This window comes from Oncorhynchus clarkii, chromosome 6, assembly GCF_045791955.1.
Source record: "Oncorhynchus clarkii lewisi isolate Uvic-CL-2024 chromosome 6, UVic_Ocla_1.0, whole genome shotgun sequence".
NCBI classification, from domain to species: Eukaryota; Metazoa; Chordata; class Actinopteri; order Salmoniformes; family Salmonidae; genus Oncorhynchus; species Oncorhynchus clarkii.
In genome coordinates, this window is record NC_092152.1 from 46342123 (window position 1) to 46354485 (window position 12363).

At 41.1% G+C, this 12363-nt stretch overlaps 1 protein-coding gene across 9 annotated transcripts in view; it reads left to right on the forward strand.

Annotated features, from left to right (window-relative positions):
- Positions 1-292: 292 nt before the first annotated feature.
- The window catches only part of LOC139411215 (SEC14-like protein 2), a 41939-nt gene continuing 29868 nt past the window's right edge, over positions 293-12363 (forward strand). Inside the window, exons 1-4 of one of the 9 annotated variants that reach the window (XM_071157208.1) lie at positions 293-808; positions 889-947; positions 1770-1845; positions 9578-9621. In XM_071157208.1, the coding sequence (XP_071013309.1) occupies positions 894-947; positions 1770-1845; positions 9578-9621 (174 nt within the window). In that variant the 5' untranslated portion in view covers positions 293-808; positions 889-893. Of the gene's footprint in view, positions 1054-1769; positions 1846-7493; positions 7550-9577; positions 9622-11369; positions 11580-12363 lie in introns of those variants that run through there. The other 8 variants (XM_071157209.1, XM_071157214.1, XM_071157207.1 and 5 more) reach the window with 8 other exon arrangements.

Genomic DNA, 12363 nt, shown 5'->3' on the forward strand with positions numbered 1-12363 from the left:
GAATATATAACAATAATAAAAAAGTTGTGTATTGTGCTTGTTTCCAGGCCCAAATGCAAGGTGTGGACTGATACTGCATGGTGTGTAGCTGTTAATGTTTATTTTTTTGATGCAAACCCAAGTTTTATTGTGTTGCATAAAAACAACTTGTGTTGGTATGTTTTATTGTTATTTTTGAATGAACCCACTGCGAAATGTGCTGGATCAGGTTGGGATACTGGCCCTTTAAATGGGCGTGTCCTCTCGTGTTTACGCTTTTAGAGTTTCTAAACCCAGAGACGCAACTTCGCAAGACTTCCGGGAACGGTTGAGAAACAGACCAGTCTGGGGTTTGGGGTTTGAGGAGGCAATGATATAAATTAAATATTCTTCCTTAGATGTTAATTTTCTCAAAATCTAAAGATACAACCTAGATTAGATCCGATTTCTTAAGTAGTTGGGCATGTTAGTACTCCAAGCTCGTGAAAGTGACAAACTGAAGCGTTTTCATTTTCGTCAAAAACAACGTTATATCGACGGAGTGCCGTTGATTTGACGGCCTGCACATGCGTAGTTCGGCACGAGAGACCGTTGTTGACCATGGCCTGTTTCTACGCATGAGTTTAATGAGCCAACGTCGCCATCACGTCGCCTACAAGTGTGCTCTGGAATTTATACTGAAGAAGCAGTTTTAGCCTATCTCCATAGGTTACTGTCTTTGATACGGTCATTGCTTTTTACGACTTGACTGACAGGGATGAAGAGGATAACATTGCCCTCGTAGAACAGCTTCACACAGTGGGATCAGTCCAGCGACGAGGGCAGAAAAGTGCGTGGCATCCTCTTCGGGTCTTCCAACTGCCATTAACGGAATAAAAACTGCCATTGTATCTTGTTTTGCTTTAACAGACGTGATGAGTGGCAGGGTTGGCGACCTAAGTCCGAAGCAGGCTGAGGCATTGGAGGAGGTGAATTGCTGTACTGTACATTTCTGTATCTGTGTCGCATTTATTTATGTTTGACCTGACCAGCAGACACGACAAGAACGAAGGAGCCGAGACTAGAAACACCACGGTAAAATAGCAGCAGCTTGCAGACATGGCCGAAGAAACAGTCATTGATGCTTTTGGAACTTTGAACCTTCCTATCTTTTTCCACCACATGCATACAGACAGTGTTGTCTGCAATGTTCGTTACAAGATATGATTGATTATATGTAGAAACATGTCATGGCTACAATACGCTGTAACCTATTTATGCATTTTATCAAGCTTTTCCTTCTGAGGTTTCTCTGTAATACGGGTCAGTAAAGTTGATAGTTGATTAAAATAATGAACCACCTAACTGGGTAAAAAAAATCTACCCTAGGCCTATTATTATATGAATGATCATGTTATTAATAATACATTATTTAGGTAATTGCAATTTACTGAATATAATTTAGTATATGTTTCTCCCTTGAAAGGTTTGGTTCTAGTGTATGATTTTAGTTTCATTTCCTAAAATATATTACTATTTAAGATGTGAGTGGAAAAACTCTTATTGAACTTACTGTGACCAATGTGCTTTGTTATAAGAGATTAACTTCCACACAGAAGTCTGAAGCTTTCATGTGGCTTATAACAATTCATTTCAAATGCTTGCTTCCATGTTTACCACTAAACCCATATGTACATCATCACTAATACACCTATACCCCTTTTGGCCCTCTCGCTCTCTTTCTTTCTCTCGCTCTCGCTGCCCCCTTTCCCTGTCTCTCTCTCTGCCACCCGGTTTTTATCCTTGGGCAGTTTCGAGAGAGGATTCAGGATGTTCTTCCACTACTTCCTGCTCAGCATGACCACTTCCTGTTGCGCTGGCTCAGAGGTAAGGCAGACTAATTAACCGCCTGTTGCTTCACCACGGGGTGCTTGGAACTGGAATGATCTGTTCTGATAGGAGAGCTGCAAGGCCGTTAAGACCATGCCTGGGTATGGTCAGACAGTCCAGTCTAGCTCGGCTAGATAGGCTTCTGAAGACGTTGATTATCATCTTTGATGGATACGTTGTTACACAGCAACAGATATTTCAGCTTCAACCGAACAATTCAACAGTTAAAACTCAATGGTTTTGCGAAAAGAGAAGTTACCAACTGGTTGCATCTCAGTTACAGGGCCTGAGAGAAAGAGAGAGGTCTTTGGTCTAGCGTTGATTAGTGGAGTGACAGGTTGTAGTAACACAGCAAGTGAGAGGCAGGCGTTGTAAAGAATGCCTTGTTCTACATTGGAATAGATTGGACTCACGTAGGCTCACTGAATCCTTATAATCTAGGGCTAATTGCATTAAACCTGTAAAACAGTGACTCATGCATTATTAGTTATGGCAGCATACGCTTAGCCCTTCCACTGATGGTCTGTGTCTTTCAGGTTTTCATCTATAACTCTTCCTATTCCATCTGTAATTAGAAAGAGCTTGTTACTATGTGTTGATCCTTGGCAGATCATAAAGATATAGTCTAATAATCAGAGCTGCACTCACTGCATAGAAATGTATTGGTCTTAATGGTCGACTTTGGGCAAAAACACAAAAATAACGGCTTTAAACTGTATAACTGATCAATGCACCATCATATCAGGTCATTTAATGCTTATAAACTAAACATATTTATGAATAAGATATTTGGCTACAAAAGTGCAATTTCTTACTGATCTTTACAGCTTCAGTCCAAAAACAAATCCTTTGAAATGAGTCAACACATACTGGAAGAGTAGCTAGCTACCGTGACTAGCTTAGCTAACGAACTAGCTAGACTATATATACAAAAGTATGTGGATGTTCCAGGACTGCCGTTCAGAAGAAGAGATTGAACTTCACTGAGTTCTCCCCATTTGTTTGCACTATATAGATCAATGTTTTTTCTGTGATCGAATCTACATATCAGCCAATGCACCAAACCAAAACAAATGAGATTGAGTCTGTGATTTTGTTGTAGGCAGAGCCATAGCGCAGTGGAGTAGAATTCTATTGGCAGAGGGAGCCCAAGAGTGTTCTTTCACCCACATGAGTGGTCTTTCACCCACAAGTGACTGCGCTTTTCAGATCAGATCAGAGCGCATTTGTTGTTCTTTGCTAGTTAGCGAGTTATTAGCCCAGTTATGGATAGGTATAGGTCAACAATGGGGAGTTCCTGCTACAATTTACAGTCACCTATTTGGCCCATGGTGTTACAGACCAAGTTACAGAACAAGTAAATCATTAATTAATGTCAAGCCCATCATAATGTAATTATTATTATTTTAAATGCAATGTAGGCCTGCATTGAACACCTCATACAGTATAGTCTACTGTAGGCTATATCATAGAAATTTAAACCTATTTCCATGGTAAAATGTTATGGGATTTGCTTAATTGGTTTTGTTGGTAGGCCTACATTATGTTCAAATAGCAACAATAAGGGCCTCCTGAGTGGTTCAGCGGTCTAAGGCACTGCATTGCAGTGAGGTGTCACTACAACCCCGGGTTCGATCCCAGGCGGTGTCACAGCTGGCCATGACTGGGAGACCCATGAGGCGGCGTACAATTGGCCCAGCATCGTCCGGGTTAAGGGAGGGTTTCACCGGCTGGGATTTCCTTGTCCCATCGTGCTCTAATGACTCCTTGTGGTGGGCCGGCACCTGCAAGCTGACTTCGGTCGCCAGCTGGACGGTGTTCCCTCCGACACATTGGTGCGGCTGGCTTCCGGGTTAGGCAAGCAGTGTTTCAGAAGCAGGGTCATGTTTCGGAGGACGCATGGCTCTCGATCTTCTCCTCTCCCAAGTCCGTAGGGGAGTTGCAGCGATGAGACACGAAATTGGGAAGAAAAATGGCTAAAAGTACAAATATAATATATATATATTGACTATTGGCTCCTGTCTAAAACTGTAAGTGCTGAAGCGCGTAGTGTGTACAAATTATCTGTCCTCAGTTACAACACACTACCGAGTTTCAAACTGCCTTTAGAAGCAATGTCAGCACAATAACTGTTCGTTGGGAGCTTCATGAAATGTGTTTTCATGGCCGGGCATCCGCACACAAGCCTAAGATCACCATGCACGTCTGCTGGAGTGGGGTAAAGCTCGCCGCCATTGGACTCTGGAGCAGTGGAAACGCGTTTTCTTTGTGATGAATCACGCTTCACCATCTGGCAGTCCGATGGACGAATCTGGGTTTGGAGGATGTCAGGAGAACGCTACCTGCCCCAATGCATAGTGCTAACTGTAAAGTTTGGTGGAGGAGGAATAATGGTCTGGGGCTTTTTCATGGTTTGTGCTAGGCCTGTTAGTTCCAGCAAGGGGAAATCTTAACACTACAGCATACAATGACATTCTAGATGATTCTGTGCTTCCAACTTTGTGGCAACAGTTTGGGGAAGGCCCATTCCTGTTTCAGTATGATAATGCCTTTGTGCGCAAAGCGAGGTCCATACAGAAATGGTTTGTCGAGATTGGTGTGGAACAACTTGACCGGCCTGCACAGTGCCCTGACCTCAACCCCATCGAACATCTTTGGGATGAATAGGAACGCTGACTGCGAGCCAGGCCTAATCGCCAAACATCAGTGCCCGACCTCACTAATGATATTGTGGCTGAATGGATTTCTGTTTTTTTATTTTTAATACATTTGCCAAAATTTCTAAAAACCTGTTTTTGCTTTGTCATTATGGGGTAGTGTGTGTAGATTGATGAGGGGGAAAAAAACAATTTTAACAATTTTTGAATCAGGCTGTAACGTAACAAATTGAAAAATGTCAAGGGGTCTGAATACTTTCCAAATGCACTGTATATTTTTAGTATATGTAAAGACCAGATTAAATTAAGAACAGTCTGATGGGTGACAATATTATCACTTGTGAATTATGTATTATCACTTGTGAATGATGCCCAGCATGTGAAGTAAGGCAAGAAACAGCACATACAGTGCCTTGCGAAAGTATTCGGCCCCCTTGAACTTTGCGACCTTTTGCCACATTTCAGGCTGTATTTTTTTGTGAAGAATCAACAACAAGTGGGACACAATCATGAAGTGGAACGACATGTATTGGATATTTCAAACTTTTTTAACAAATCAAAAACTGAAAAATTGGGCGTGCAAAATTATTCAGCCCCCGTAAGTTAATACTTTGTAGCGCCACCTTTTGCTGCGATTACAGCTGTAAGTCGCTTGGGGTATGTCTCTATCAGTTTTGCACATCGAGAGACTGAATTTTTTCCTTTCTCCTTGCAAAACAGCTCGAGCTCAGTGAGGTTGGATGGAGAGCATTTGTGAACAGCAGTTTTCAGTTCTTTCCACAGATTCTCGATTGGATTCAGGTCTGGACTTTGACTTGGCCATTCTAACACCTGGATATGTTTATTTTTGAACCATTCCATTGTAGATTTTGCTTTATGTTTTGGATCATTGTCTTGTTGGAAGACAAATCTCCGTCCCAGTCTCAGGTCTTTTGCAGACTCCATCAGGTTTTCTTCCAGAATGGTCCTGTATTTGGCTCCATCCATCTTCCCATCAATTTTAACCATCTTCCCTGTCCCTGCTGAAGAAAAGCAGGCCCAAACCATGATGCTGCCACCACCATGTTTGACAGTGGGGATGGTGTGTTCAGTCAGCTGTGTTGCTTTTACGCCAAACATAACGTTTTGCATTGTTGCCAAAAAGTTCAATTTTGGTTTCATCTGACCATATGGCATTCTCCCAATCTTCTTCTGGATCATCCAAATGCTCTCTAGCAAACTTCAGACGGGCCTGGACATGTACTGGCTTAAGCAGGGGGACACGTCTGGCACTGCAGGATTTGAGTCCTTGGCGGCGTAGTGTGTTACTGATGGTAGGCTTTGTTACTTTGGTCCCAGCTCTCTGCAGGTCATTCACTAGGCCCCCCAGTGTGGTTCTGGGATTTTTGCTTCTTGTGATCATTTTGACCCCACGGGGTGAGATCTTGCGTGGAGCCCCAGATCGAGGGAGATTGTCAGTGGTCTTGTATGTCTTCCATTTCCTAATAATTGCTCCCACAGTTGATTTCTTCAAACCAAGCTGCTTACCTATTGCAGATTCAGTCTTCCCAGCCTGGTGCAGGTCTACAATTTTGTTTCTGGTGTCCTTTGACAACTCTTTGGTCTTGGCCATAGTGGAGTTTGGAGTGTGACTGTTTGAGGTTGTGGACAGGTGTCTTTTATACTGATAACAAGTTCAAACAGGTGCCATTTAATACAGGTAACGAGTGGAGGACAGAGGATCCTCTTAAAGAAGAAGTTACAGGTCTGTGTGAGCCAGAAATCTTGCTTGTTTGTAGGTGACCAAATACTTATTTTCCACCATAATTTGGAAATAAATTCATTAAAAATCCTACAATGTGATTTTCTGGATTTTTTTTCTCATTTTGTCTGTCATAGTTGAAGTGTACTTATGATGAAAATTACAGGCCTCTCTCATCTTTTTAAGTGGGAGAACTTGCACAATTGGTGGCTGACTAAATACTTTTTTGCCCCACTGTACATGTGAAATTAGTAAAACAGTATATAAACATTATTAAAGTGGCTAGTGTTCCATTATTAAAGAGACCAGTGATTCTATGTCTATGTACATAGGGCAGAAGCCTCTAAGGTGCAGGGTTGAGTAACCAGGTGGTAGCCGGCTAGTGATTGCTATTTAACAGCCTGAGGACCTTGAGACAGAGGCTGATTTTCAGTCTCTTGGTCTCAACTTTGATGCATCTGTACTGACCTCGCCTTCTGGATGATAGCGTGGTGAACAGGCTATGGCTCGGGTGGTTGATGTCCTTGATGATCTTTTTGGCCTTCCTGTGACTTCGGGTGCTGTAGTTGTCCTGGAGGGCAGGCAGTGTGCCCCCGGTGATGCGTTGGGCAGACCGCACCACCCTCTGGAGAGCCCTGCGGTTGCGGGTGGTGCTGTTGCCGTGCCCGGGCAGTGCAGTGCAGTTGTCGTATGCACACGTGGTGGGTTTGGCATCAAAATGAGAATGCATGTGTCGTAAATAACCCTGTATCTATTGTAAAATATGGTGGTGGATCTTTGATGCTATATGGATATTTAGCTTTCTCTGGTCCTGGGGCCCTTGTTAAGGTCAACAGCATCATGAACTTTACCCAGTACCAGGATATTTTATCCAAAAACCTGGTTGCCCCTGACAAAAGACTGAAAGTTGGCCGCAAGTGGATCTTCCAGTAAGACAATAACCCCAAGCACACATCCAAAGTCCATAAAGAAATTGTGGTTTGAATTGAAGAGGGCTGTCCATAAGTGTAGACGAAGGATATCAAGCATCTAGAAGGATTCTGTATGGAGGAATGGTCTAAGATCCCCCCCAATGTGTTCTCCAACTTATAAAACATTTAGAAAAAGGCTCAGTGCCGTTAACCTCGCAAGATGATTTTGACCCCTACCATTGCTCCAGACCACAACAAGGGGGAGTCAGAGCACTCATTATGCAATTGGGTCCCAAGGTTTTTATATGACCAATGATATCGAGTGGTTCCAATGACGGATTTTGACGTTCTTTAACAAAGATGGCTGACAAAACATTACGGTGGAAGCAAATGTAAGTTGTTGTAACATCATAACGAGTCAAGCAAAACATTTACAATTGATAGGAATATGTTTAGTTAATGTAGAGACAAACGTTTGTGCATATTTTTTTGTCATGAAGTTAATTGACAAAAATTGCTATTTTGCAAGTTATCTGACTAGCTAACATTAGCCAGTGTTAGGAGAATGAATTTGTAATTTGTGTTGTTTAATGTTTTAGGGACTCTTGAGAAAACCAGCAAAACAGGCTGTCCGTCTTGTGAAACAGTAGATGTAAAGAATCTACCTAGCTAAAGCATTTACTGAAAATTGAATGTACAATTGTGTATGCTTGCCTTGCAATGCATCTGAAGTAACATAGCTAACTATTTATTTGCTTATTGTGTAGTGGAGGATACAAATAACTGTATGCCTATGGATGTGTAGCTAGCTACAGTGTGTAGCTGATCTGTGTATGGACCCTAAAACGTTAGGTTCTGAACTAATATTTATTCCAATCTATGAACCTCAGCTATCATAGTTGTTGTATCAAATTCAAGTCTGAATGACATTAATGAAGCCTATGTGTAACCGGTGTGAAATGGCTAGCTAGTTAGCGGGATACGTGCTAATAGCGTTTCAATCGGTGACGTCACTCGCTCTGAGACCTTGAAGTTGTTGTTACCCTTGCTCTGCAAGGCTGTGGCTTTTGTGGAGCGATGGGTAATGATGCTTCGAGGCTGGTTGTTGTTGATGTGTGCAGAGGGTCCCTGATTCGAGCCCAGGTAGGGGCGAGGAGAGTGGCGCAAGCAAAACTGTTACACGGGCACCGTTTTAATCAGAAGAATCTCCTCTATGTAATTATGTAAGTCTGGGCAGCAAGTTCGTTTGTCATCAATCGCTAGACCAGAAATAGTCAGAAGTTTTAATTTTTTCCCTACTTTTTCATTACGCAGATATTAGCACAGTTGACAGCATTGAGGTTACGGATGTTTACTTTCTACACAAGTTGTTTTTTTCCAGTTTCGTCCTATGAACAGACTGTAGTGGGAAAATAAAAAGGGTTACATTTTTTATGGAATTCTAAGCATCACTCCAGTCAAAACAGGCCCTGCGATTGTTTGATTCCATCAATTTGCTGTTCCAGTTTAGCCATCATTCTTAAGCTGTTTTTCAGCCTTGGGTGAATTTTTTAAGGACAACGTAACTAACAAATTGTCAGCCAACATAACTTTGTAAGGTAACTTATTTGAAAAGCCATTACTTTATTACATTGAGTAGCAAGCTACCCCTTGGTCGTTAGGGCAAATCTGGTCTATAATAGGAGGGGGGTTTTGGGACAGAGCCACTGACTGACCACTGCTGTCAGCTGGCCACTTAATCACCTTAGCTATTAGAGTATTAGATAAGCTGCTTATAGTGTCCTCTCACCCTTCTGGGTCAGTACCGTAGGGTGGCTGCTACTATACATGGGAAGTCTGATGTAAGGTGTTGACACACAGTGGAAGAAAGCCTCTCGGTCAGGCGACTGGCTGCTCTTAATCTCCATAAAGAGCCCTAATGGAGGCTAGCTACAGTCTGTTGTTATGGTGATACCACCAGCCCTACCCTGCTCATTTACTGACACCCGGAGTGAGGAAGAAATTAGTCATGTCCAGATTTATAGAGGGAGATGAAATAAAAATTGCACAGTCACATGGCTGACTGAAAAGAGTGCCAATTTGGGACGCAGCCAGTGTCTCACCGGTCAGATGTAAAACTGAAGACTCTTCTTATGAATGAAAAGGGGACTTGGGGTCATTTCCTGCTTGTTTGCTTGTGGTTAGTTATCTAATGTTCATGTTTATAATGTTAGTTGTGGAGGACCAAAATGCTCCGTGTTTCTCAAATAGAATGTCCTTCACATGTTACATGTTAAATAACAGCATACACACAAACACAAAATCACTGTCAGCTCTGATCTATAACCATGGCGCCATGAATATTATTCACACTCTCTCTCTCTCTCTCTCTCTCTCTCTCTCTCTATTTCTTCTCTCTCTCCTTTTCTCTCCCCTCACAGCCAGGAACTTCAATGTCAATAAGTCAGAAGCCATGCTTCGAAAGGTAGGCTAACACTCCCCTTCTCCTTTCCTATGTTGCTATTGAAACATATATGACTAGTTCTGTTGTATATTTTCATTGCTGCCATTAGAGTACCCCTGGTGTGACCAACGGTTTATCTAGCCAGTAATCTGAAATACTGTGGGGAAAAGCATGTGGGAAATATCAGGAATGTAGCCTAACCACAATACAATACAGGCGCTTTCAAAGAGTGGATTGCGTCACATGAAAGTGCTGCTTAAAAAACTGAAATACATCCATCACATTCATTTGATTAAACACCTTTGCCAAGCCACGAATGCTACTGTAGGGGAGAGTGGGGTAATTAATGCCAAAGGGCTAATTGAGCCACCCCTTGTTTCTAGGAAACACAACATTAATCACGTGACCAAATATTTAGGAGGAGGTCATAATTTAATGGCATCTGTGAAGGAAGAAACCACATAGAAGTGGTAAGCAAGTTAGGTCCAAAAAATGGATTTTCACAAAGTCCAATTCATTTGTTGTGTTATATGTTTCATGATGCTAATATCTAAACCAAGTAGATTGGTTTAAGACTGTTTTATACTTCAGTTGGGGTCCTAAATATAGCATGAGGTCCTAAACCTAATATGAAAATGCATCCTTGTAGCTGTGTGGGCAAATTTAGTCATAATGCTTTCTTTGGGGTAAATTGTGCCATTTGGCCAAGTTAAGCCAATGGCACAACATACCCCATACAAATGATGATTACATTTAGTCAGTTTTATGCATAATATGAATAGCATTTTTTAAATTTTTCATGCATTTGAACTCAATATATTGCATTTGTATTGTTACAGAGCAGACATTATCATGCCTCATGCATACAAATGTAAAACAAGCAGGGGTCGTCAACCTTTTTTTCCTGAATACAAAGTGTTATGTTTGGGGAAAATCCAATACAACACATTACTGAGTACCACTCTCCATATTTTCCATATTGGTGGCAGCATCATGTTATGGGTATGCTTGTAATTGTTAAGGACTTAGGGAGTTTTTCAGAATAAAAAAATAAGCATAATGGAGCTAAGCACAGGCAAAATACTAGAGAAAAAAACTGGTTCAGTCTGCTTTCCACCAGACACTGGGAGATGAATTCACCTTTCAGCAGGACAATAACCTAAAATGGTTGTCTAGCAATGATCAACAACCAATTTGAGAGTGCTTGAAGAATTTTGACAAGAATAATCGGCAAATGTTGCCCAATCCAGGTGTGTAAAGCTCTTAGAGACTTACTCAGAAAGAGTCACAGCTATAATTGGTGCCAAAAAGTGCTGACTCAAGGATGTGAATACTAACACTAAGTTTTAGAACACCTACTCATTTAAGGGACTTTCTATATTTTTACTATTTTCTACATTGTAGAATAATAGTGAAGACATCAAAACTATGAAATAACACATATGGAATCATGTAGTAACCAAAAAAGTGTTAAACAAATCAAAATATATTTTATATTTGAGATTCTTCAAATAGCCCCCTGGATGACAGGTTCCAACCCCCGTGTCTTTGTGAGACGTGGTGTGGGTTAACGGATTATCTCCGCATGTGTATTTCCCACCGTAAAGCATGGATGAGGTGTTATGGTGTGGGGGTGCTTTTCTGGTGACACTGTCTGTGATTTATTTAGAATTCAAGGCACACTTAACCAGCATCACTACTACCGCATTCTGCAGTGATACGCCATCCCATCTGGTTTGGACTTAGTCCCACTATCATTTGTTTTTCAGACCCAACACAACTCCAGGCTGTGTAAGGGATATATACCAAGAAGGAGAGTGATGGAGTGCTGCATCAGATGATCTGGCCTCCACAATCCCCTGACCTCAACCAAATTGAGATAGTTTGGGATGAGTCGGATCGCAGTGGGAAGGAAAAGCAGCCAACAAGTGCTCAGCATATGTGGGAACTCCTTCAAGACTGTTGGAAAAACATTCCAGGTGAAGCTGGTTGAGAGAGTGACAAGAGTGTGCAAAGCTGTCATCAAGGCAAAGGGTGGCTATTTGAAGAATCTCAAATATAAAATATATTTTGATTTGTTTAACACTGTTTTGGTTACTACATGATTCCATATGTGTTATTTTATAGTTTTTATGTTTTCTATTATTCTACAATGTAGAATATAGTAAAAATAAAGAAAAACTCTTGAATGATTAGGTGTTCTAAAACTTTTGACCGGTAGTGTATGTAAATTAGATTATTCTGTATTTCTTTTTCAATACATTTTCAGGCTGTAACACAACAAAATCTGGGAAAAGTTAAGGGGTATGAATACTTTCTGAAGGCACTGTATACGTTTTTTTATCAACTGTAATAATCGAAAAGGCAGGAACTGATGTCAGCACTCTTACTCTGAAAATACAGGCCCAGAGTAGTGCTGTATGCTGGGTTCAGAAGCCCCGGCCCATTTCTTAGTTCTGAGTGATTACTGCTTTTTGAGGTTGGTTCAGTTTCGTTTTGATTATTAAAAAAATATCACGGCTTTCAATTATGAAAAAAAATGTGTGATGAAAATAATGATGTTACAATGATTTTAGAGCTTTTTAATGTACATTTCAAAGCCAACAATAGTGAGCATTCAATTGCCAAAATATTGGAAATTTTTCAGTTGTGTATATTACTTTATTTTTATTTGATGACTTTATTATTTTTCATTCCTTAAAGTAATAATCTCATCTCTGCTCAGGTAGTAGCCTTGCAGTCAACCATCCATCTAGCCAGGTC